Source organism: Acomys russatus, chromosome 1 (assembly GCF_903995435.1).
Source record: "Acomys russatus chromosome 1, mAcoRus1.1, whole genome shotgun sequence".
NCBI classification, from domain to species: domain Eukaryota; kingdom Metazoa; phylum Chordata; class Mammalia; order Rodentia; family Muridae; genus Acomys; species Acomys russatus.
In genome coordinates this window covers 67,718,087-67,745,633 of record NC_067137.1, presented here as the reverse complement: position 1 = coordinate 67,745,633, position 27,547 = coordinate 67,718,087, and the positions used below count along the sequence as shown (strand labels likewise).

Here is a 27,547-nt window from a genome sequence, read left to right as displayed (position 1 = left end):
TTTCGAGCATGCAAAATCTGAAAGATGTCATCACCATTCCACCTGTGTTGCAAGAAACACTTAAGCCCCACCCTAGTGGAGGAGCTCCTGAGTGATGGCTGCTGTGGGAGGGAGCTTTCCCTGGAAGTGTGCCCCAGGTGGGTGGCCCCACACTCTGTGTATTGCCAGCACTAACTAGATTCAATGAATTATATAAAAAGAAAAAATAAAAGAGAGAGAGAGAGAAAGACAGAGAGACGGGGGGGGGGTATTCATTATTACTTATTTTAGATACAGGGTCTTAAAATGTAGCTTTAGTTGACCTAGAACTTGCCATCTTCCTGCCTATAGGTCCCAAATGCTGAGATTGTAGTCATGCACCATCACAACCAGCTGTATATTTTCTTGAGATGACACTAATTTCCAGGATTGAATCAAGGGACATGAACATTTATAACTGTACATTTATAAAATAATATATGAGCCAGGTGGTGGTGACACATGCTTTTAATTTCAGCATTCAGGAGGCAGAGACAGGTGAATCTCTGAGTGCAAGGCCAGCCTGGTCTACAGAGCAAGTTCCAGGACAATGAGGACTATACAAAGAAATCCTGTCTTGAAAAACCAAAAATAAATGAATAAATATATATATTGTATAAATTACCATATAATTATTTTATATGCTTATATATTTACCAAAAAAGCTTTATCCAGAAGTGTTACATGTAGAATTAAAAAAACTAAAATGTAGAAAAATTATTAAAAAGAAATTCTCACAGAAAGAAAATAACTCTCACTAGAAATAAAGAGTTACACAAAGAAATGGAAATTCAGGAAATAACGACTATGTGTATGATATAAGAGACTCTTTCGTCTTTAGATGGCCTTCAGTGGTAAATGTGTGGGGCTGGCAACATAGCTCAGTGGTTCAGAGTGCTTACTGGTCTTACCAAAGATCCCAGCTCAATTCTTAGTGTCCGTGTCCAGTGGCTCATAACCACCTGTAACTCCTGCATCAGAGAAACTGGGTCCCTCTACTGGGCCATGGGAGCCTGTACTCACATACCACCACTGGACACATACATGTACACATAGTAAATATAAAATTTTACATTTGTGTAAATATAAAAATAAAACAAATCTTTAGGAAAGAAGCACAAAAAATCTAACTGTGTAAAATAAAGGTAATAAACACTTGCTGTAGAGTTTATATTTAAAAGTATGATATATGACAGTAATAAAACAAAAAACTTAAGAAGAGAAATGGAAGAATGTGGCTTCAGGGTTCTAATACTACATGAAGTGGCATATTACTTGAAGGTAGACTGTGACAAACTAAATAACAAAGTAACTACAAGAATGCCACAAAGAAATTATTGCTAGTAGACTTTTTCTTTTGTTTACTTGTTTCTTATATATTTTGTTTGGGTTTTGCTACAAGGTTTTACTATGTAGACCAGGCTGACCTCACACTCAGAGATCTGCCTGTCTCTCTCCAGAGTGTGGGGATTACAGGTGTATGCTACCATACTATACTGGACTAAGAATTTTTATAGGAGGTAAAAAGAATTGGAGGAAATATTCAATCTAAACAAGATGAAAAGAAAAGTAAAGAGAAAAAGATTGGTGGTGTCTCAGATAGAATACAGGCAACGAGATGGCAAGTTCAAACCCAATAGTACTGTGTGGAGGATGTAGCTCAGTGGTAGAGAGCCCTTGCCTAGCACATTCAAGGCCCAAGGTTAAGTACCCAGCACCTCCCCCTCTATACATGCAAATCAATAAGCCTAATTACACAAATGAAACTAGTCTACGCATTCCAATTACAGGTACACAGGTGAGATTGCCAAAGAGACAAAAATAAATTAATAAAAGCAAAATTCAGCTATATGCTACTCACAGGAACCCACACTGATTACACAGGCGTGAATGTTCTAAAAATAAAAGTAAGAAGATAGATTTCCACTCTACTAATAAACGGAAATCTATATTCATATTGAAAAAGAAAAATGACTTCTGACAGTGGTATGCCAGCAGAGACAAAGGCAGGGCCATTCCACAGCAATAAAACTCTGAATTCAAGAGGCCCTAGCCATTCTAAGTGTTTATAAAACTCATGAGAGAACTACAAAATAGATAGATCAAATGCTGTTAGAACCACAAGAACAAAGAAACTCACAATTATAGCTGAAGATTTCTACATCTCTCTGTAACTGATGAAACAAGTGGGCAGAATTACAGCAAGTGTCTGAAAGTCTTGAATAACGTTATAAAGCAAGCTGACCCAAATGACAGTTATAGAACATTCCGCTCCACAACAGCAGTGTAAACGTGCTGTGCAAATGTATGGACACATTTACCAAGATAGGCCGTATTCTAGGACATTGAATACATCTCCTCGATTCTGAAAAGATTCCAGTTAGACAAGATAAGTACTCTAGTCCCAATAAAATCAAACTAATGGTCAATAATCACAGCAGCTCCAGAAAGCCCACAGGTGTTTAAATTATATAACTTATGCCAAAAGACATCAGAGAAAGTAGGTCCCAGTAATCAAGAAGCTAAAAAAGTTTCAAAAGTTAGAAGGAACAGCTGAGGGAACATGCCACTGCCTGTGCAGAGCCTGTCTTCCTGCTGGCATGGTCATTTAAGACTTCTGGCTCCCCAAAGTGGGAGAAGGTGAATTCTGTTCTCTTCACACCTCCAGTTTGTTCTAACTTATTTCAGTAGTCACAGAAAACTATTATAATCTGAATTGAATTACCTTCCTTTCCACTCAGAAGGAAACACATACATTTTGATATGGGTATAAAAACAAAATGCTGACACTAGAGAGATGGCTTAACAGTTAAGAGCACTGGCTGCTCTTCCTAGGGACCCCGATTTAATTCTCAGCATGCACATGGCAGCTCACACCTGTCTGTAACATCAGTTCCAAGGCATCTGACACTTTCTTCTGGTCTGTCTCTGCAAGCAATAGGCATATATTAGGTACATAGAAAAGCATACAGGAAAAACACTGGACCATATACATGAAATAAAATTTAAATTAAAAATGGAATAGAATTCAAGAATCAAAAGAAAAGCTTCTTTAAGCATCAAAATTGATATGCAAAAATACTGATGAATCTCAGTGATTATAATAAGAGAATAAAAGACAAAATAATTTGATTTCATTTATGAAAATTTCTAAAAGTTAGACACTGTAATATATAGTGACAGAGGGCACCAGAGTAATTGCCTCATGGTAGGGATGAGTGCACAGAAGCACAGGAGATGGGGCTTGCGGAGACATAGATTGCACTGCGAACTGTGGAAAGGAACATGGAGTAATCTGGAGTAAGCCTGATGGCTAAAACAACAGCTAAAGATGAGGCAACTAGGGATGGATGGCTATGGTTAAGAACTGGGTCCAGAATCAAGCGACATCTAAGAAACAGAATAAGTAGGAAGAAAGCTATCTGGCTAGGGAGCTGCTATGAGCTGAGCTGCATGTTACTAAAATGTGTATGTTGAAGCCCGAATTTCTGTTAATATATTTAGAAATAATATTTTTAGGGCAATCATTAATCCATGTGTTACTATAACTGAATACATAAAGATGGCTATTATAAAAACAACCGAAATGTATTCCCCACAGTTCTAGGAGAGATATAAAACGTGGGACCGAGCTTACAGAGTCTGATGGAGACCTTCGTATTGCATCCCCCAGAGGAGGACAGGAATGTTATGTGCTAACACCACAGTACATCACAGGGGCAAGCTGCCAGATGACTTGCGAAGTCTGTTTTACAGGGTGCTAAAGACCAGTAAACAGGAAGAAGCCATTATAGCTACATAAGTACTTAAAGGCATCATCTTTGGATGAAATCTGGATTTTAGAAGGGATACTTTCAAAGTGCAGCATGAGGCAAAATTAAATCAAGTCATAAGCATGGAGTCCTGACAGAATAAAACCCTAGTCTTATAAAAAAAAAAAAAATGTATGCCTCTCAGAGCTGTAGCGATGGTTCACCCACCAAGAGCACTAGCTATTCTACGAGAGAGCCTGGCTCTGTTCCCAGTGCCCACATAGAGGCCAACAACTCTCTGTAACTCCAGCTCCAAAGGATCTGACTCCCTCTTCTGTCCTCTGCAGGCAGTGCAGGCATTTGGTGCATAGACAGACTTTCACCCACACACATAAAATAAAGATAAGGAAACCTCAAAAATTAACTATGTATCTTTCTTCACTATGAAGAAGATGGTCATCTACAAACCAGAGAGAGTCCTCAACAGAAAATTAATCCTGGTGGACCTTCATCTTGGACTTTACACTGTTCAGACAATGAAAAATTAAATTATGTGGGTGAGAAAGTTGGCACAGCAGGTATACACTTGCTGCTGTTACAGAGAGCCTAAATCAGGTCCCAGCACACACATGACAACTCACAGATAATTGTTACATAACCCCAGTTCCAATCATCTCCTTCCTTGAACACTGTATGAATGTGGTACACACACACATTTATACAAGCAAAACACACAATACAATACAAGTAAATAAACATTTTTTTAAAAATTCTGTTGTATAAACCATCCAGTCTGACCTTTTGTTACAGTAGCCCAAGCTGATTATTAAAAGAGCTTATTGGAGGATTTGTATGGTGGAAGCAAAGACTGCGCAAATATACTCAAGGTGTCACTACAATAAGAATACAAGGAAGCAACAAACATTGAGATAGCCTTCATAAGTTTTGATTGGAATGTGTCAAGAAGAGTGGACATGGGCCGGAGAGATGGCTCAGAGGTAAAGAGCACTGACCACTCTTCCAGAGGTCCTGAGTTCAATTCCCAGCAACCACGGTGGCTCATAACAATCTATAATGTGATCTGATGTCCTCTTCTGGCCTGCAGGTATACATGCAGCCAGAGCACTGTATACATAACAATAAATAAATCTTTTTAAAAAATAGTAGTAGATATGTACTAGAAAAAGTAGACTGGAAGATAACTCAGGAGCATGAGACAGAAGTTGGCTAGAAATATGAATTTCAGAACTTTCAGAAATAAATGATGATTGATGGACCATGGGGATAAGTATTAAAGACAGCAGTTCAACAATAGAGTCTGAGAAAAAAAATGTCAAGAGACAAAAGAAGGAAGCTATGGCAGAGTGGTGACTAAAAGGCCAATGTGGTTGTAAGTCCCTGTAAAACATTTTTTATTAAGTTACAAATTTTCTTTTTCTTTTTTTATTAAATTAATTTATTCAGATTGCATCTCAATTGTTATCCCCTCACTTGTATCCTCCAGTTCCTCCCTCCCTCCCACTTTCACTTTGTTCCCCTCCCCTATGTCTGTGACTGAGGGAGACCTCCTCCCCCATTATATGGTCACAGCCTCTCAAGTCTCATCTTGATAGCCTGCTTATCCTTTCTCTGGGTAAGTTACATATTTTCAATACACATTGGCACAAAGTAAACATTTCCTTCCAAAAAAGAGAAAAATCCAGGCATAGGAAGAAAAAACCAAACCAGCAAGACTGGAGGTTCCAAGAAGACAGCACCCAGCCTCTGGTCAACAGATCTCCTGGGTCCCCTCTGGAGACCTACTGGACAATAGGAGCATACAGGGTCCATGTTCTAAGATATCAGCATCCAGCTGAGTCTGAGTACCAGTGTCTGCTGGGCAAGAAAGCTGCAGCATGGTTGATTCTAAAATTCCAGTGTCCATTAGTGTTCCCACAGAGAGAAAAGAAGATCCTGTGTGCCAGACACACATGCTGCTACTACCTCAGACTTCCCAACGACCCCTGCCATGCATGGGTGCAGTTCCAGCCTATGGTTCTCAGCTCTACTAGCTGTCTTGAGGAAACCTGCAGGACCTCATTGGATCACACAGTTTACAAACCCACACCCTAATTCCTTGCCTATAGGTTCAACAGGGACAAACCCAGCAAAGCAGAGCTGTAAGGTACAGGAAGAAATTCAGCCACCACCCCACAACCTAGAGCTGCTTCCACATTCCCAAAAAAGTTAGAAGATTCTGGGAACAAGTAGCTAAATAACCAGGTACAACCAGATGGCTAAAAGCCAGGGTAAGAACACAATCAACAAAAACCAAGGCAATATGGCACCAAGCTCTGGATATCCTACACAGCTGAAACACAGGGAAATGACCTTAAAACTATGCTTATGGAAATGGTAATGGCATTTAAAAATGAAATAAATTAATTCCTCAAAGAAATACAGGAAAATACAATTTAAAAAATAGAGGCCTTTAAGAAGGAACCAAATAAATCACTTAAAGAAATAGAGGTAAACACAATCGTACAGGTGAAGGAAATGAATAAAACAGTTCAAGACCTGAAAATAGAAATAGAATCAATAAATAAAACACAAATTGAGGAAATCTTGGAGATGGAAAACTTAAAGAGAACAGGAACCACGAAGATAAACATTACCAATAGAATACAAGAGATGGAGGAGAGAGTCTCAGATGTAGAAGATACAACTGAGCAAATCAGATATGTCTGCCAAAGAAATTATTAAATTGAAAAAGTTCCTGACATAAAACATCTAAGAAAGAAAGGACAGCATGAAAAGATGAAACCTAAAAATAATGGGAATAGAATAAAGAGAAGATTCCCAGCTCCAAAGACCAGAAAATATTTTCAAGAAAATCATAGAAGAAAATTTCCCCAATCTAAAGAAAGAGATGCCTTTAAACACCAAATAGATTAGACCAGAAAAGAAATCCTCCTACCACATAATAATCAAAACACTAAATCTATAAAACAAAGAAAAAATATTAAAAGCTGCATGGGGAAAAGACCACGTAACATACAAAGGCAAACCTATCAGAATTACCCCTGACTTCTCAACAGAGGCTATGAAAGCCAGAAGTACCTGGGCAGATGTCTTGCAGACCCTAAGAGAGCATAGATGCCAGCCCAGACTGCTATACTCAGCAAAACTTTCAATTACCATAGAGGGAGAAAACAAGACATTCCATGACAAAACCAAATTTAAACAATATCTATGACCAAACCCCACCTTACAGAGATACTAGAAGGAAAACTCTGACCATAGAAGGTGAACTACACCAAGGAAAACACAGGATATAAATAACCTCACAACAGCAAAATCAAAAGAAGAAGAGTGCACAAACACACTATTATTATCATCATCACACTAGAAGGAACTAACAATCATTGGTCATTAATATCTATCAACATCAATAGGCTGAACTCTCCAATAAAAAGACACAGGCTAACAGAATAGGTACATAAACAGGACCCAACATTCTGCTGCATACAAGAAACACACCTCAGCAACAATGATAGACATTACCTCAGAATAAAGAGCCAGAAAGAAGTTTTCCAAGTAAACAGACCCAAAAGGCAAGCTGGAATAGTCTAATAAAATAGACTTTCAACCAAGAGTAATCAAAAGAGATGAGGAGGGACACTTCATTCTCACCAAAGGAAAAATCTACCAAGAGACCATCTTAATCCTAAACATCTATGCCACAAATACAATGGAACCCACTTTTGTAAAAGAAACATTATTAAAGTTTAAATCACACATCAATCTCCACAAGTTAATAATGGGAGACTTCAACACCCTCTCTCATTAATGGACAGATCATTGAGACAAAAACTAAATAGAGAAATAATGACAATAACAGATGTCATGAATAAAATGGACCTATTAGATGTCTACAGAAAATTTCACCTAAACACAGAAGAATATACTTTCTTCTCAGCACCACGTGGAACCTTCTCCAAAATCAACGATATAGTTGGTCACAAAGCAAATCTCAATTGATACAAAAAAATTGAATTAGCCCATTTTTGTTTATCAGATCACCATGATTAAAGCTGGACTTCAACAAAAATAAAAATAACAAAAAGCCCACATACACATAGAAACTGAACAACTTCCTGCTAAATGACCACTAGGTAGAGAAAGAAATGAAAGAATTCCTAAAATTCAATGAAAATGAAGGCAAAACATACCCAAACTTATCGGACACAATGGGACACTACTAAGATGAAAGTTCATAGTACTAAGTGCCTTCATAAAGAAATTGTAGAGCTCTCACAAGAGTGACTTAATAACATACATACCTGAAAGCTTTAGGTAAAAAAGAAGCAAGCATGCCTACAAGGAATAGATGGTAGGAAATAATTAAACTCAGAGCAGAAATCAATAAATTAGAAACAAAGAGAACAATAAAAAGAATCAACAAAACCAAGAGCTGGTTCATTTCAAAATCAACAAGGTAGATAGATGCCTAGACAAACTAACTAAAAGGCAGGGAGACAATATGCAAATTAACAAAATCAGAAATGAAAAAGGGACATAAGCCAGGTGTGGTGGTGCATGCCTTTAATCCCAGCACTCAGGAGGCAGAGGCGGGTGGATCTATGTTGAGTTTGAGGACAGCATGGTCTACAAAGCAAGTCCAGGACAACCAGGACTACAAGAGTAACCCTGTCAAGAAAAAAAGAAAGAAAGAAAAGAAAAGAGAAAAGAAAAGAAAAAAGAAAAAGAAAAGGGGAACATAACAACAAACATTGAGGAAATTCAATGAATCATTAGGTCTTACTTCAAAAGCCCATATTCCACAAAATTGGAAAATCTAAAGTAAATAGATGATTTTCTTATAGATTTCACTTACTAAACTTAGATCAAGATCAGATAAACAGTTAAACAGTCCTATAACCCCTAAGGAAATAGAAGCAGTAATCAAAAGCCTCCCAACAACAACAAAAGCCCAGGCCCGGATGGTTTTTGTACAGAATTTCAAAAAGAGATAATATCAATATTCCTCAAATGTTTCCACAAAGTAGAAACATAAAGAGCATTGCTAAACTCATTCTATGAAGCCACAGTCACCCTGATACCTAAACCACACAAAGACTCAATAGTTTCACTCATGAAAATTTATGTAAAAATACTCAATAAAATACTCACAAACAAAATCCAAGAACATATCGAATACATTATCCATCATTATCAAGTAGGCTTCATCCCAGGGACACAGGGTTTGTTAAACATAGAAAAATCTATCAATGTAATCCACCATATAGATAAACAGAAAAAAAAAAAAGTCACATGATAATCTCATTAGATGCCAAAAAAAAAAAAAAAAAAAAAAGTGACAAAATCCAACACTCCTTCATGATAAAAGTCTTGAAGAAATCAAGGATACAAGGCCCATACAAAAACATGGTAAAGGCTACATAGAGCAAGCCAATAGCCAACATCAAATTAAATGGAAACTCAAAGCAATTCCACTAAAATCAGGGACAAGACAAGGCTGACCAGTCTCTCCATATCTCTTCAATAGAGTACTCAAAGATCTAGCCAGAGCAATAAGACAACAAAAGGATATCAAGGGGGCCAAATCAAAAATGAAGAAGTCAAAGTATTGCTATTCACAGATGATATGATAGTATACATGAGTGACTCAAAAAATTCCACCTGAGAACTCCTAAAGCTGATAAACACCTTCAACAATGTGGCTGGATACAAGATTAATTTTAAAAAATCAGTATCCCTCCTGTATATAAATGATAGATGGGCTAAGAAAGAAATTAAACTATGCCCTTCACAATAGCCACGCATATTATAAAATATCTTGGTGTAACTGTAGCCAAACACATGACAATACCTATATGACAATAACTTCAAGTCTCTGAAGAAAGAAATTGAAGAAGATATCAAAAGATAGAAAGACGTCCCATGCTTATGGATTGGTAGGACTGACATAGAGAAATGGTCATCTTACCAAAAGCAATCAACAGAGTCAATGCAATTCCCATCATAATACCAACACAGACCTTGAAAGAACAATTCTAAACTTCATATGAAAAACAAAAAACCCAGAATAGCTAAAACAGTCCTATACAATAAAAGACCTTCTGGAGGTATCTCCATTTCTGACTTCAAGCTATACTACAGAGGAGTAGTAATAAAATCTGCATAGTACTGTCATAAAAATAGACTAGTTGATCAGTGGAATCAAATCTTAGACCCAGAAATTAACCCAAACACTTATGGACTCTTGATTTTTTACAAGGGAGCCAAAACCATACAATAGAAAAAGAAAGCATCTTCCACAAGTGGGGTTGGTCTAACTGGATGGCTACATGTAGAAAAATCCAAATACATTTATATTTATCACCCTGCACAAACTCATGTCCAAGTAGATCAAAGACCTTAACATAAAACCAGATACACTAAATCTGTTAGAAGAGAAAGTGGGGGAGAGCCATGAACACATTGACACAAGAGACAACTTCCTAAACAATACCAACAGCTCATGCTCTATGATTAACAAGTAATGAATGGGACCTCTTGAAACTCAAAATCAAAGGATATTGCCAGCTTACAGACTGGGAAAGAATATTCACCAACCCTACATCTGACAAAGGACTAATATCCAAAATATATGAAGAACTCAAAAAATTAAACACCAACAAGCCAACTAACCAAATTAAAAAATGGGGTACAGAGCTAAACAAAGAATTTTCAACAGAGGAATCTTGAATGGCTGAGAAGCACTTAAAGAAATGCTCAATATCATTAGTCATCATGAAAGTGCAAATGAAAACAACTCTGAGATTCCACCTTACACCATCAGAATGGCTAAGATAAAAAACTCAAATGACATCCTGTCAAGGATGTAAAGAAAGAAACACTCCTCCATTGCTGGTGGGAGTGCAAACTTGTACAACCACTTTGGAAATCAATCTGGCACTTCCTCAGGAAACTGGAAACAGCTCTATCTCAAGACCCAGCTATATCACTCCTGGGCATATGCCCAAAAGATGCTCCACAGTACAACAAGGATTTGCTCAACTATGTGCATAGCAGCCTTATTCATAATAGCCAGGGAACAACCTAGATGTTCCTCAACTGAAGAATGGTTAAAGAAACTGTGGTACCAAAAAAAAAAAAAAAAAAAAATAGAATCGTATGATTCTTTGTATTTCTTCAGTGTCTGTTGTTAGGTCTCCCTTTTCATTTCTGATTTTGTTGATTTGGATAGTGTCTCTCTGCCTTTCAGTTAATTTGACTAATGGTTTGTCTATCTTGTTGATTTTCTCAAAGAACCAGCTCTTGGTTTTGTTGACTCTTTGAATTGTTCTCTTTGTTTCTAATTTATTGATTTCAGCCTTGAGTTTGATTATTTCCAGACATCTACCCCTCTTGGGTGCTTCTTTTTTTTTTTTTTTTTTTTTTTTTCTAGGGCATGTAGCTGTGTCCTTAAGTTGCTTATGTGGGATGTTTCCACTTTCTTCTTAAAGGCACTTAGTGCTATGAATTTTCCTCTTAGAACTGCTTTCAATGTGTCCCACAAATTTGAGTATGTTGTTCCTCTACTTTCATTGAATTGCAGGAAGTCTTCTATTTCTTTCTTTACTTCTTCCCTGACCTGACGCCATTAAGGAGAGAGCTGTTTGGTTTCCATATGTGTGTAACCTTTTTGTTATTTCTGTTGTTGCTGAAGTCTAGCTTTAGACCATGGTGATCTGATAAAACACATGGTATTATTTTAATCTTCTTGAATCTGTTGAGGCTTGCTTTGTGACCTACTATGTAATCAATTTTGGAGAAGGTTCCGTGGAGTGCCGAGAAAGTGACACCACATGCTGGCGATGATGTGGAGAAAGAGGAACACTCCTTCATTGCTGGTGGGAATGCAAACTAGTACAACCACTTTGGAAATCTGTCTGGTGCTATCTCAGAAAAATTGGAATAGGGCTTCCACAAGACCCAGCTATTCCATTCCTTGGAATATACCCAGAAGATGCTCCAGCACACAACAAGGACATATGCTCAACCATGTTCATAGCAGCCTTATTCATAATAGCCAGAACATGGAAACAGCCTAAGTGTCCCTCAGTAGAAGAATGGATAAAGAAACTGTGGTACATTTACACTATGGAATACTACTCAGCTATTAAAAACAAGGAATTTCTGAAATTTGTGGACAAATTGATGGAACTAGAAATGATCATAATGAGTGAGTTGACCCAGAAGCAGAAAAAGTCAAATGTTCACTTATAACTGGACACTAGCACAAGGGGCATGTCCCATGAAAGTCTTCACTTGCCAGGAAAGTGGGATAGAGGTGAGGACATCCTATTGGGACTCTAGGTGAGAGAAGTATGGGAGAATGGGGAAATAGAAGGATCCAGAGGGTCCTAGAAACTTACAAGAAGAACACTATGATGGGCAGATCTGGGCCCAGGGGTTTTGCCCAAACTATGGCACCAAGCAAGGACAATATGTGCAGTGAGCATCAAACCCCTACCCAGATCTAGCCAATGGACAGGACATTCTCCACAGTTAAGTGGAGAGTGGGGACTGACTTTCACACAAACTCTGGTGCCCCATATTTGACCATGTCTCCTTGATAGGGAGGCGTGGTGGCACTCAGAGGAAGGATAGCAGACTACCAAGAAGAGACTTGATACCCTAGGATCATACTCATGGAGAGGAGGTTCCCCTCAGTCACAGTCATGAGGGAGGTAAATAGGGTGAAAGTGGGAGGGAGGGAAGAATGGGAGGATATAAGGGATGGGATAAAAATTAAGATGTAATATGAATGAATTAATAAAAAAGGAAAAGAGAAGAAAAAAGAAAGAAAGAAAGAGAAAGAAACGGGTGCATTTACACAATGGAATACTACTCTGATATTAAAAATAAAGAAATTGTTAAATTTTCAGACAAATGGATGGAACTAGAAAAGATGATCCTGAATGAGATACCCTGGACCCAGAAACACACACATGGAATGCACTCACTTATAAGCAGATTTTAGCTATGTAGTACAGGTTAAACATACTACAACGCACAGACCCAAAGAAGATAAGTAAGAAGGACCCAAGGGGAGGGGATGCTTAAATCTTACTCAGAAGGGGAAAAAGAATAGACAGTAGAAGTGGCTGGAGAGAGGGAACAAGGTAGGAGAAGGATTGTAGGGAGAAATGAGGGTGGAAATCAGACCTGAGGAGAGTGGGGTTGTTGGCGGGGGGGGGGGTGAGTTGGGCATAGGGAAGGGCAGAGGAGGAGGGCAGAAGGCCTTCAGAGAAAAAAGAAACTGTGGGCTAGGAGGGGGCATCTCTGTGACAAGCTGGAGACCTAAGTCAAGGTAGGCTTCTGGGAGGATATGAGGGGGACTCTAGCTGAAACTCCTAGTAGTCTCAGGGGCTATGAAAACTGAATAGGATACCTTTTAACTAGACAAGACTCCTAGTGGAGGGAGGGGAACACCAACCCACCTACAAAAACTTTGATCCAAAACTTACCCTGCCTACAAGATGTGCAGGGATAAAGATAGAGCAGAGATTGTGGGAATGTCTAAGCATTTGGCCTGGCCCAACCCAAGACCCACCCCATGGAAGAAAGCCAACCCCAACCCCAGAAACTATTAATGATTCTCTGCTATGCTTGCAGACTGAAGCCTATCAGAGTTGTCCTCTGAGAGGATCCACACAGCAGCTGTTCAAAACAGATGCTAAGACTCACAGCCAAACATTGGGCTAAGCTTCCAGAGTCTTGTAGAAAAAGCTGGGGGAAGGAGAATAGGGCCAAGAGGTGACAGGAGCTCCATAAGAAGACCAACAGAGCCAACTAACCAGGTCCTAGAGCGGCCTGTGGAAACTGAAGCACCAACCAAAGACCATGCATGGACTGGACCTAGGCCCCTACACAGATGTAACTGATGAGCACCTCAGGCTTCAGGTGAGTTCCCTAGTAAGGGGAGTGGGGGTTGTCTCTGACACAGACTCTTGCCTGCTTTTTCATCACTTCTCTCTGGCACAACTGCCTTTCCAGGCTATGGGGGGTGGGGGGGTGAGGAACTGAGTCCTGATACTTGATGAGGCAGAGTGGGCAGGTGGGGGAGGGGGGAGGGCTCTTTTCTGAAGAGTTGTCAGAGGAGAAGGAGGGAGGATGGGACTGGGAGGAGAGGATGGAGAGGGCTATGACCAGGATGTAAAATGAATAAATAAATCAATTAATTAATTAAAAACCCCAGCAGGACAAACAACCCATAGCTTGATGGCAAGCATCTAGGGTATGTGCTAGAAGCACCATGTAAGTTCCAAAGGGGTTGGGGAGCCCCATCCATATGCTCTGTTTACAGCCCACACACAGCCTCTTGGGAACAGCTCTCCTCAGTCCCTCTAGCTTCCTTGATAGATGTTCACAGCCCTAGCATCTCCAGCAGAGAGTCTTCATTGTGACTTTAGACTTAGGCATCCCCCCCAACTCTACACCTGAGCTCCAGGCAGTTTTCTGTGGGGAACCAAGACCATAGCCGGCAAGCATCTCGGACCTTGGCATAATACATTGAGTGGACCTGGGGCAGGCTGCCTTGTGACCTCTTTCCCTCCTTGCCTCAGGGTACATTCCAGAAGGCTGCCTTGCGACCTCTTCCCCTCCCTCAAGGTACTTTCCAGCTGTTCTCAGTATGCCCGGAATTACAGAGGCCTTCAGAGGAGAGTGAAACAAAGTCTATAGATAACACCTGTTGGTTCCAGATGCCTAACAATTCCACCCAGCCCCAGAACCACAGGGGCCCTCGCCCTGCCAAACTTCCTGACTTCCTGATATCTTGCGAAAACCACCTACCCAGATCACCTCACTCAGCCTTCTGCTTCAATGGTATATAATTGCCTGTGAGAAAATAAAAATTTGTCAGCTTGATCAGACTCCTTGACTTGCTGTCTGTTCTTCGCGTCTCTTGTCCCCCATTCTCTCCCTAGGGGTCCGAGGGTCCCAGTTGATTGTCCAGCAGGTCTGGACAGTTATCTCTATTTGAGCAACACATTATCCGGTCTCATCAGATTTTATTTTTCCTGGAACTTGACCAGCCTCTGTGGACATGAACTCTTGCTTTCATTATGCTTGCAAACCCAACACTCTATGGACAGTGTTAAGGTCTGCTACCAGCTTGAAAGTAACCAGGCCCCCTTTACCATGGCTGCAAAGACTTCTGAGTGCCTTCATATGTGACTCAGCCTAGGGAAACACTTTTCTGGAGAGCCTTTTTCCAGCACAACATCCCAGAACTCCCCTCCCATTTATTTATTTATTTATCAACCATTCATTTAATCACTTTACATCCTAATCCCAGGCCTCTCTCTCCTCTCCTCCCAGTTCCACCCCATTCCCTCCTCCCACTCTCCACTCCCCTTCCTCCCAGAGAAGGGGAGGCCGTCAATTGGTACCAACCCACCCTGGTATCTCAAGTCACTGCAGGACTGAACACATCTTCTCCCACCCGGGAGTAACAAGGCAGCCCAGCTAGGGGAAAGTGACCCAGTGCTTGGTAGCAGAGTCAGAGACAGCCCCTACTCCTATTGTTAGAGGACCCACATGATGACCAAGCTGCACATTTGCTGCATATGTATAGGGGGGGTCTAAGTTCTGTCCATGAAAACTCTTTGGTTGGTGGTTCAGTCTCTGTGAGCCCCCATTGCTCAGGTTAGATTACTCTGTAGGTCTGCTTGTGGTGTCCTTGACCCCTCTGGCTCTCTCTATCCTTCCTTCCACTCTTCCACAGCACTCCCTGAGCTCAGCCCATTGCTTGGCTTTGAGTCTCTGCATCTGTCTCCATCAGCTGCAGGACAAAGCCTCTCAGAAGACAGTTATGCTAGACTCCTGCCTGCAAACATAGTAGAGAATCATAAACAATGGCAGTAGCTGCCCTTTCCCGTGGATGGGTCTCAAGCCTGGCCAGTCACTGTTTTATCCTTCTCTCAGTCTCTGTCCCATCTCTGCCCCTAAGCTTCTTGTAGACAAGACACGTTTTGGGTTGAAGGTTTTATGTGTGGATTGGTGTCCCTCCCTCCACTGAGAGTCCCACCTTGCTACAGGAGGCACCAACTTTATGCTCCTTAACACTCATTGCTTGAAGTCTCAGCTAGGGTCACCCACATAGACTCCTAAGAGCCTTCTCTGTCCCAGAGATGCCCTCCCCCAAGATTTCTGTTCTATCTTCTAGTTCTTTTCCTTTCCATCCCTGACCTCCATCTCCTACCTAGTTCCCTCCCTCCATCTACTTCAGATGGCTATTGTATTTCTGGTTCTGAGTGAGATCCAAGCACCTGCCTTTGGGCTCTCCTTGGCTTCTTTGGGTCTGTGGATTGTAGTATGGCTATCCTGAACTATATCGCTAACATTTGCTTATAAGTGAGTACATACCAAGTGTGTGTCTCTCTGGGTTTTTCTAGTTCCCCCGAAACTCTCTTTTGAAATATGTTTCTCCAGTGGCTTCTTATTTTTATACCCTAAAGACTTGAGTTGGTGATGGTGGTCCCCAGAACACTTTTACTATTGTCCCAGTGTAAAATATGTGGCACCTCTTTAATTCTTTAACTGCTTCCCTCATGTTCTCTACTCTGCCCATAGAAAATGTGCTCTTTTCCCAAGCCTGCTCACTTTCAAGTATTTCTGAGTTACTTCTTGCTCCTATTTCTCAATGTTAGCCTGGCTAAAAACAAGCAGAAATAACTGTGCTCCGGCCTGAATGATACACTTTCATAAGATTCATTATCCAAATCCATTAGCCTATGGATGCATCTGTAAGTGGTGCCACCCCTGAGCAGGTGGTCTCCGGTCTTAGATGAAGATGGTTCTAGAAAGCTTCTGGCTTCCAGAGTTTTGGCAGATACTCTGTTACTTCTTGGACACAAAGCAGAGCCCATCCAGGCCACCCAGCAAGCACCTCTCATTTCTCCAGGCTTTGGAAGAGCCACCTCACCAGCAAGGGCATGTCCACTTGCCCTCCGACTTGAAGAGAAAAATCTTGTGTTGTGGCTTCTCCAGTCCTGATTTACAGATGGGCCCTTGCAAGTAGGTGCCGTGGTAATTCTAAGACAATCACAATCTATATTGCAGTAGCTTTGTGTAGGCCTATGAAAAGCCTGACATACTGAACGAGTGAGTAATATGATAAATAGTTAAGAATGGGTGGCAGGTTAACCAGTCTCTTTCAACTTACCAGTCTTCCTTTCTCAGCAAATTTTCCTCAGACGCTGTAGAGATACATTTCTACTGATGACCAGTAGAGGGTGCTGCGGATCACCTCGGTCTGCAGCTCTTGGCCTTCAAGACCTAGACAGCAAAGAGGAATCCCGGCTGTTTGGAGGAGATCACCAAAGCTAGTCTGGGACAGTACTTTTCCTGTGGACAAGCATTGGAGAGGAGGGGGCGAGGGAAGAAAAGGAAGAGGTTAGAATAGAAGAACCGGAGAAGGGAACGCCGCTGTAGAGACTTCACGGGAAATAATGCAAGTATACTATAGGCAACAAACTTTGATCGGTGATAGTGGGCAGAAGGAGGTTTAATTATACAAAGCTGGATGAGAGGTGCTGGAAAGGTAGGTCAGTTGCAAAGCGCTAGCCAGGCATGCGCGAAGTTCCGAGTTCCAAACGCAGAACCCAAGAATAACAACAAATGTATTTTTAATATACAAGCTAAACGACGACGGTGCCCAGGTCCTGGGGCAAAGCAACCGTGCCCTCCCAAAGACCTTTGTTAGCATTCACTGCCTCTAAAACATGTTTTTAGAACAGCGCTTACTGGCTGATATTCCTAGTCCCCAGCGCCCACTCCTTCAGAGGAGAAACTGAGTAAAGAAACCAGCTCTCAGCAAAGCTCGAGTGTGCCCCCACGCTGCCTGTGTGTTGCTTTAAGTACTCTTCCCTGCCTGCCACAGATTGTGTCCCCTCACTTCAAACCGTAGTTCCCAAACCTCAGATTCACTCCTGCCTCAAACCCCGTCCCACCAGGGGGCGTCCCTGGAATCTTGGAGAGAGTAAGAGTTTTGGTTAGAACTTGGGACAGAGATTCCAAGACCATAACCCTTAAGAGGACTTGGCCCAAGGGAAGAGCCTCTTCCCCCATCCAAGGCAGGACTCTTCACTAGGGCATTCTCCTCACTGCAAAGGGAGGTGCTGCAGCCTCTGAGATGTCTATCCCCTCACCCCGACTCTGTCCCCACAGACCACTACTTAAAGTTGTTTATCTCAAAGGTTTTAAGGCAAGCTTAGTGAGGGTGACAGTGAGAACTCTTCCTTGCAACACTGCAAAGTGGTCCTGATGCTCACCTTGCCTAGTAAGAACCACCCGCCCCCCCCAGGCTTTCAAAGTTTGGGAAAGCATAGGAGGATCCTGGGAAAGTTTTCAGAGAGCAGACGCCAGGTTTGGAAGGTGTCCTTGGATCTCTAGGTTGAAGAGCACTGACCCCCCTTGCCCCTTTCTGGTGTTCTTGTGCCAGGTCACCCTGACAGCACTCTTTTTAAAAAAAGAAAAATGTGTTTGTGTTGCCTGCATGTATATATGTGCACTAGGGGCATGCCTCGTTCCTGCAGAGGCTGGAAGAGGGCATCAGGTTCCTTGGAACTGGAGTTACAGAAGGTTATGAGCCGTAAATTGGTGTGCTGGGAGCAAAAATCCAGGTCCTCTGCAAGTGTTCTTACCTGTTGACCTCTCCCCAGCGTCTTCAAGTCCTCTTGAACCTAAGTCAGCTCAGCCTGGTACAGCACAGCACAACTAGCACAGCAGAGATCCTGCACTGCAGTGGCTATCAGAGTATGGGATGTCGTTCTACAGAGTGTCAGAGTCTTGGTCCCTAGTTTCTTTAAGTATGGAATACTGAATCAAAATAAGTCCTGTCTGGTAACGACTTAAAGATGATCAAACTCCCCATTCTCTTCCTCCCCCATCTCTGTCTCTGCTTCTCTCTCTCTCTCTCTCTCTCTCTCTCTCTCTCTCTCTCTCTCTCTCTCTCTCTCATTGAAAGGATTTGCTCCAGGGCATGATGGGAGCTCACACCTCCAAAATGGTGAAGCCATGTTTGAAGTCTCAACTCCAATGTTTCAAAGCCTCTACTCCAAGGCTCTTTCTGTCCCCACCAATAGCACAGAAAGATGAAGGAAATGGTAACTAAACTGGGGCACAAACGTTCACTGGGACACCTCACCCCCTTTATCCCCTCAATGCTTATTACAGAGAGACTACACATCATTGGAGTGGTTGGTGCTAATATGGAAGCTTACGGTGGGAAACAGCCAATATGAGGATTGCCAGAAGCTGAATATCTGACCTAGCCCAGCCAGTATCTGATATATGGGTTCAGTGAGTAGTTGATAAATGAATCATGAATTGCAATGAACTTGGAATTGTGTAGCATTAGAAGGAACACAGTGCCCTGGGGAGATGTGAAAGATTTCCTGGGATTTAGAAACAACAAGCTGAGGGATGGGTCGCAGGTGAAGGTGTCGGGTTGGGCATCCTCGCTGAGCATCCTACTTTCCAGGAATAGGAAATTCACATAGCTGCCTATTAGCAGTCCTTTCCCTGTTTTTCAATGAGACACTGGAGCCACACTGTGTTGCAAGACTAGTGGGTGTTCTGTTCCTCTGGGCCTGAGCCTGAGCCTCTGCTGCCCCTTGATTCCTAACCAGTGAAATTAAAATGACCCTTTGGGGCTGAACCAGGGGAAGCCTCCTGAGGGATGGACCCTGTCCTACTGCCACTGGGCCCAGTCCACTGACAGTTAGTTCAGTGCAAAGGAGGGCTATTTTCAAGTATAATCCACAGCTACAGGAGGGAAAAAATACCTCTGGTTTAGCCCGAGTGAGCCCCATTCAAGATGAATCAGAGAGGCAGCATGCTCTTTAGCCAGAGAGAGATGCTGGAACCTGGGAAGAGGACTCCCAAGACCTTTGATTGGATGATCTCAGAGATAAATAAATATGCGACTTTTTTTCTCCCCAAAGGCTTTTGAGAATTCAGTCTTACATTATTGTCAGTGCTCATGGACAATAATTGCAGAAGTGTGGGTGTTTATGAAGGGGGCAAGGACCAGAGAAGTGCATTCAGTTTAGGCCAGGGAGTGGGCCACCAGAGCATTGCAGAGCGTCCCCCATCACCCCCCCCATCCACCGCCCACCCCCCTTTTTAGGCCCCTCCGCCCCCACCCCTACCCCAGCTCTAGATAGGAGCTGACGGTGCTGGTGCGGGCAGGAGAAGGTTGAAGCTCAGTCCAGTTCCCCACCCACAAGGGTAAAAGCCCAGGGGTTGCCCAGACCTCTTCACCTCTTCAGCTCAGGCACTCCTACCCAGGCCCTGTATAGTTGGGATGGGGTTCCTGGTTACATCAACAAGGCTGAGACCTGAGCCGTACTTGTTCACACTCTTCCAAACTGGCCGCCTGCTAATGTTACTGAAGGCCGATCTGCGTGACCCATACATCGTGGAAGATTGAACAAACCTTTCAACGAGGCAAGGATTTGATGATAACTACGAAACAGAAATATCGACATAGGTAGTAAGCATAATTTTTTTCCCCCATCAAACCTTCGGGTGTGTTTTGGTGTGCTTGGTTTTGCTTAAATCTTACAAAAGCCTTTTGAAGAATTATCTCCTTCTGTAAGTGGCAATAAAAGGGGAAAGGAGACAACTGGCAACTGAACACTTGGTGCTTCTCAAGAGTACCAACTACAAAATAACGGAATTAAAGGGAGACAGACATCCAAAGACCTCCTAATAAAACCCCTTTCTCCACTCTGGCAGGTCTGGGTCACACCTTCAGACAAGGTCTGCTTTCGGCTCTGCCTGCTCTTTTTAGCCTTTCATTTGATCCAGCATAGCTTCTCCTCCCTGCACTCTGGACTCCATAGACCCAAGCGCTATCGATGTGGTCTGAGCTCACCTTGAGAGCGCCCCCAGAGAAGTCCCTGAGAAAGGAGAGCTCAGAGCTCTGCTTTGCACTGGTCTTTGGCTACACAATTCACAGCGCACCTGCCCGCTTACAGTCGAGGCTGTCTGCTTCAAAGCCACGGTGGGGGCCTCGGGAAATGCGGGCCCAGATGGGAGGCCCGCGGGGGCCCAGCGCCTTCATTCCTTCGCGACGGAGGTAGGTGGTGAGGAAAGCTAATGTTAGTATAGTCATTGGCTTTGTGTTGAGGGAGTAGAGAGCGCTCTTCAAGGAGATATCTTTAAAAGCAAATAAAACAACTTTCCATACTATAATTGCTATTAATGGAAAGGAGCCTACCCTGCTGAATTAAATAGTTCAAAACTGCTTGTTCATTATCGGTAGCTCCCTCACTACAAGAGGGAAAAGAAAATGTGAAAACAAAAAACCAAAATCAAGAAGCCTCCGCCGCCCAAGTGTCTAGGAGGCACCTGAGGGGCCAGGAAGCACTCCGCCCTCCCAGCCTCTAGCGCGCCAAGAAAGCTCAAACAGCGGAGGAGCAAAGCAAAAACAAAAACAAACAACGAAAAACGCTTAAATTCCAAGGAGAAAAACGGAGGTGGTCTCCAAATCTGTGTGTCATGCAGGGCTTGGCTGGGTAGCCCACTCAACTGCTGATCCCGGCCTGGTAACAGCAATGAGGCTGACGCCCCCGGCCCCGCTAGAGAGTACAGCCCACAGCTCCCCCTTGCCAGGCGCCCAAGGACCCTCAAGGCGCGGGGCTCACACTTGAAGCCTTGGGAACGCTCAGACAGGAAACCCACTTCCTCCTAAGCAGTTTCTTGCTAGCCGGATGAGAGGCGCCCAATTGAAGCAGAATGATCCTCATCTACTAATATCCAGCGTGGCCACAAAGCGACCGGCCATTTACGCCGCCACTTTAGACAAAGATATTTGGTTATTCCCGGGGAAGCAAGTGCACTTTTGCATGGCTGAGCTCCGGGAGGAGGCAAGCCTCACCCCAGCCTCCCGCCCGCTGGGCTGCCGGCGTCGAGATATTCGCCTCCTCCCGGACAGCGAGTTCCACTGGGGTTCAGACTCAATTCCACTCTGCAACGGACCCGCGGGCGCTCCCTCGGCTCCCCGCCTGGACTCTCCCTGAAGCTGCGGGGATCTGGGCTGGGGTGCTGCTGGGACTGTGATGTCCTCGGAAACTCAGCACCAGCTTCAGAAGCCGGAGTATCCAGGCCATGGGCAAGGGTCAGGGGCATCAGGTTTGTTCGAGATGGGGCAACTTCAGAGGTGGACTCTCATGTTAATCCCCTCACCCTCGTCCTCCCAGCTCAGAAGGCCAGCGGTGTTCTTGCCTGGCCCGGCAAAAGGGGTGGAGAAAGGGAGCGGTGGGGTGGGGTAGGCTGGGGGGCTGGTCCGCCAGGGAGCCAGGAGCTTGGTGGGGGGTGGCGCGGGGATCGGTGACAGCCTCCCGGAGGCAGTCGTTCCCTTTACTCAGCTCCCCCTCCGCCCGCTGGGATTCTCTCGGGTAAGGGGAAAGGGGGCGGGGAGCAGAGGTGTCCCTCTGACGGCGGCAGAAGAAGCAGACAGACTGACAGACACATAGACCAACAGTGCAGCCCAGGGTTCACATCCCCAGACTGGCACAACTCTTTTGGTGGTGACTGGGGGCTCAGCGCTTCGAAGCCGATGTGGTCCGGAGGCGGTGGGAAGGCGCGGGGCTGGGAGGCCGCAGCGGGAGGGAGGAGCAGCCCCAGCAGGCTCAGGTGAACCCCGTTCCCTGTTCCCCAGCCCCCTTCTTCCCAAAGACCAGCCCCTGACCCTGGAACTCCGACCGAATTGGACCGCGGTTCCACTTTGTAACTCCTCAAGTTGGTTGCAAAGCGGCATTCACCTTCCTTCCTCCTTTCCATCCCTCCCCTTAGGTTACTCTCTACCCCCACCTCTGGCCCTCCCGCTCTCGGCTCCCTCCTCCTTCCCTCCCCGCCTTTTCCTCGCGCGCGCCACAGGCACCCCACAAAAATGGGGGTGGGGGGTACCCGGGGGAGGGGGAAATTTATGCTTTGGTTCTCTCTCTCTCTCTCTCTCTCTCTCTCTCTCTCTCTCTCTCTCTCTCTCTCTCTCTCTCTCTCTCTCTCTCTCTCTCTCTCTCTCTCTGAGACCTAAAAAATCTTGACAAGTGAAGCTTAAAGGTGTTACCTTGTCATAAGCATGTAAGCTAATTATCTCAGGCAAGATGTAGGCTTCTATTGTCTTGTTGCTTTAGCGCTTATGCCCCGCCTCTGGTGGCTGCCTAAAACCTGGCGCCGGGCTAAAACAAACGCGAGGCAGCCCCCGAGCCTCCACTTCAAGCCAATTAAGGGGGACTCGGTCCACTCCGTTACGTGTACATCCAACAAGATCGGCGTTAAGGTAACACCAGAATATTTGGCAAAGGGAGAAAAAAAAAGTAGCGAGGCTTCGCCTTCCCCCTCTCCCTTTTTTTTTTCCTCCTCTTCCTTCCTCCTCCAGCCGACGCCGAATCATGTCGATGAGTCCAAAGCACACGACTCCGTTCTCAGTGTCTGACATCTTGAGTCCCCTGGAGGAAAGCTACAAGAATGTGGGCATGGAGGGCGGCGGCCTCGGGGCTCCGCTAGCAGCGTACAGACAGGGCCAAGCGGCCCCGCCGGCCACCGCCATGCAGCAGCACGCCGTGGGGCACCACGGCGCCGTCACTGCCGCCTACCACATGACGGCGGCGGGGGTGCCCCAGCTCTCGCACTCCGCTGTGGGGGGCTACTGCAACGGCAACCTGGGCAACATGAGCGAACTGCCACCTTACCAGGACACCATGGGGAACAGCGCTTCGGGCCCCGGATGGTACGGCGCCAACCCAGACCCGCGCTTCCCCGCCAGTAAGTGAGGCCGCCCCGCGTGGGGCTGCGGGCTGAACACTGAAGGCGCGGCCAGTGCCGCCCGCTAGTTGCGCTAGGCATGGGATGGGCAGCCTAACAGCATCTCCTAGGAATGGGGGGGACTTTCTTACCCCCGCTGGGCTAGGCTTTCAAAAGAGGCACTTAGTAAAGCTGGGGTCCTGCGGCCAGGTGCTGGCACCCAGCAAGCGCAGGCTCCAATAACTGTCTTGGAGCAAGACTATAGGGAGCTGAGGGCTAAGGTCAGCAGAGATGCAGGAGGCCAGGCCGGGCCAGAGGCCGCCCTGCTGGGATACATCCCAGCTCTCGGCCGGCTGCCTTGCTTTCTTGAAGTCTCTGTGCGGGTTAGGATGGTGCACAGCTCTGGAGGAGGCTCTAAATGGGTCAGAGCAGGTGTCCTCACCTAGAGCCCACAAGAGAGAAGGCAAGAGGCCAAACGCCTAGAAGCTGGAGCTTTTGAAAGTGAAAACTCCCTTTTGCTAACCTCCTGAAGTTGGGGTCTAACGTCCGCCCCCAGCTCTCTGCACCTCTGAATCCTACCCGGCTTGGGCACGAAAAGAGCAGAAGTGCCCTCTTCCCCTACTGCACATTCTGGGTCTAAAGAGACAATGACACCGATGAAGAGTAGCTAGACTTGAAACTCTTAAACTCTTTCACGGTAAGGCCCGGGGAAGGCACTAGCCATTCCCCAGCTTGCTGGGCCTCTTTTGGGAAAGAGCGCTAGGCGGCCTAGGTGAGGAGGATGCCGTCGAAAGTTGGGGCGGGCTGGCCAAGGGCACAGAAAGTAGGGTTAGCCCGGCCCTGGCCCCAGCCGACGCTGTGCGTTTGTCGCTTACAGTCTCCCGCTTCATGGGCCCGGCGAGCGGCATGAATATGAGCGGCATGGGCGGCCTGGGCTCGCTGGGGGACGTGAGCAAGAACATGGCCCCGCTACCTAGTGCTCCCCGCCGGAAGCGCCGGGTGCTGTTCTCCCAAGCGCAGGTGTACGAGCTCGAGCGACGCTTCAAGCAACAGAAGTACCTGTCGGCGCCGGAGCGCGAGCACCTGGCCAGCATGATCCATCTGACACCCACGCAGGTCAAGATCTGGTTCCAGAATCATCGCTACAAGATGAAGCGCCAGGCCAAGGACAAGGCGGCGCAGCAGCAACTGCAGCAGGACAGCGGCGGCGGCGGCGGTGGCGGCGGGGGTGCGGGATGCCCGCAGCAGCAGCAGGCTCAGCAGCAGTCGCCGCGCCGGGTGGCAGTGCCAGTCCTGGTGAAAGACGGCAAACCTTGCCAGGCGGGAGCCCCTGCACCAGGCACCGCCAGCCTGCAAGGCCACGCGCAGCAGCAAGCTCAGCAGCAAGCGCAGGCGGCTCAGGCGGCTGCCGCGGCCATCTCAGTGGGCAGCGGTGGTGCAGGTCTAGGCGCACACCCAGGCCACCAGCCAGGCAGCGCAGGCCAGTCCCCGGACCTGGCGCATCACGCAGCCAGCCCGGCAGCGCTGCAGGGTCAGGTCTCCAGCTTATCCCATCTGAACTCCTCGGGCTCGGACTATGGCTCCATGTCCTGCTCTACTTTGCTTTATGGTCGGACCTGGTGAGACGTGGGACCCGACTGAGCCCCGCGCGACCTCACAGCTTCCCCTCTGCCCTCCGCAAAGACCACCATTCGCTGCCCCACGCGCTTCTACTTTTCTTAAGAACTTGTTTGTGTTTAGACCAAGGAAAAGTACACAAAGACCAAACTGCTGGACGCCTTCATCTTCTTCCTCCTTTTCCTCCTGCTCCTCTTCCTCCTCCTCCGCCCTCCGCCTCTCTTTCTCTTCCTCCTCTACTACGTTTTCTTCTTCTTTCTTCCTTCATCCTCCTCTCTTTCCTACCTAAAACTTGTGGATTTTTATAACATAAAAAGAAAATAGAATCAGCCAAGCAAATTCAACCCCTTAAGGATTCTTTAAACAGAGAAGGACAGAGAACAAATACGGGGTGTCTTTCTGGTGGCTAAAATCGGTTTCCAAGCTTAGGCATGGCACAATTTGGAGCCTACCGTATGCTACCGTGGCCCTGGACTCTAAAAAGACGGGAAACTTCCCTCTGGATGCACTCTACCAGCAAAGTGATCTCGCTTGTAAATACCAGGATTTTGTTTGTTTGTTTGTTTTCAGAAGGGAGGACAGAAGCTGGAGAGAGGAAAGATTCTTCAGTATAACTACCGCTTGTACCTGACACAAAGGAAGTACCCCCCCTTCCTGGGCCGGCGCCCTCTGGCCCCATAGGTTCAGTCCAGGCTGGCCACTCAGAAAATTGTTTTAGGTTTGATGTGAACTTGTAGCTGTAAAATGCTGTCAGAAGTTGAACTAAATGCCTAGTTTTTAGCAATCTGTACAATATGTTGTAAAAAGAAACCCAGTCCAAGTCCCCAGCCCCTCACTTTTTTTAAAGGGCATTGACAAACCTGTGTATATTATTTGGCAGTTTGGTATTTGCAGCATCAGTCTTTTTTTTTTTTTTTTTTTTCCTTTTTTTTTTCTTTTTCTTTTTTTCTGTTGTAACTTATGTAGATATTTGGCTTAAATATAGTTCCTAAGAAGCTTCTAATAAATTATACAAATTAAAAAGATGCTTTTTCTGATGAAAACCCTTTCTTTTTGTTTGGTTTTTGATTTGCCTTTAAATGGATTGGTGGGGGAGCTCATCATTAAGCCTCATGGGGTGCAAATTGTTGGGTTTGAGCTCAGGGATTCTGACCCAGGTAAGGATGCCAATTACAGACTTTCTACCCCACAGAAGAGGGAATTTTGTTCAGCTTTGAACTTTAGCGGAACCAAATCTTTAGCAGTCATGGGACTATTTAAGAGAAGAGATGAAACGTAAACTACTTCTCCAGAAGGGAGAGGCAGAGGAAGAAAAGGAGGGGGCAAATTTTTGACTTCTTTTTTTTTCTTTTTTAAGAGCCAAGCTTTCATTTTTGTAGGGACCTCAAAAGCTCAGCTTACATGCCTGACCCAAGGTTTAGATGATGGACCCAGCCAACCATTTAAAACAACTCCAAAGGGAGTTATCATTTTTAGTGAATGAATTGCTTCTGCGCATTTGAAAGCCAAACCTATATCCTTAATTCCCACCCACCCTTTGCACACTTAGAATCCTGTTTGGTGGCCATTTTCAAAAGTTTTAAGTGGTTCTGTTTTTGTTTTGTTTTGTTTTTGAGACAGAGTTTCTCTGTGTAGCCCTGGCTGTCCTGGACTCACTTTGTAGACCAGGCTGGCCTTGAACTCACAGTGATCCCTCTGCCTCCCACATGCTGGGATTAAAGGTTTGAGCCACCACCACCACAACCACCACCGGCTCAAGGTTCTGGGTTTTATTTCAACACTCTAAAACAGAGATTCCTCCTGCTCAGGGATCATCAGCTGCCCCTCCCCCAAAACTCCCTAACCACCCCCCCCCCCATCTTCTAGTGGCTTCCCTGTCTCATCTCTGTAGACTTGGTGGCCAGTTTAGGCAAAATACTGGGAGCTTAGGCAAAATACTAGGAGCTGAGGTTTCTATCTTTATCCCAGTACATTCCATATCTGGGAACCTAAATCTTTGCAGCAATGAATCCTCCTACTCCCAACTTTCTATCATTCCCCCAAAACAAAAACCAAAATAATTTTAAATCCCCATCTCTGATTTCTCCCCCCCCCCCCCCAACCCTGGTCATATCCATTATCAGATATGTGTGTTTGGGGGAAACATTCCAGTTGTGGCAAGGGTGAGTGGCAGTGGTAAAAAGTAGTTAAGGAAAGAGACAAACTATAGCTCCTTGGATGAGCTGTTGCTTTTTATGGTTACCCCTAGCAGATCTGTGCAGGCAAGGCAGCCTGTAAGCTGCAGATGCACAGCCCTCCCTAGACGCACCAGGTGCTTGCAAAGGTCTATTACGGTGGTGATTGATTAACTT

General features: G+C 45.1%; 1 protein-coding gene across 2 annotated transcripts; it reads left to right on the top strand.

The window, feature by feature from the left end:
* The first annotated feature begins 21,176 nt into the window (after nucleotides 1-21,176).
* Nucleotides 21,177-25,396, top strand: Nkx2-1 (NK2 homeobox 1). Of its 2 annotated transcripts, XM_051146388.1 has the most exons (3): nucleotides 21,177-21,965; nucleotides 23,215-23,600; nucleotides 24,457-25,396. In XM_051146388.1, exons 2-3 carry the CDS (start codon nucleotides 23,228-23,230, stop codon nucleotides 25,200-25,202), a joined length of 1,119 nt encoding a protein of 372 aa, XP_051002345.1. In that variant the 5' UTR covers nucleotides 21,177-21,965; nucleotides 23,215-23,227; the 3' UTR covers nucleotides 25,203-25,396. The 2 variants fall into 2 exon arrangements, with proteins under 2 accessions (XP_051002345.1, XP_051002355.1); XM_051146398.1 differs by lacking the exon at nucleotides 21,177-21,965 and having other exon boundaries at nucleotides 23,100-23,600.
* Nucleotides 25,397-27,547: the final 2,151 nt, after the last annotated feature.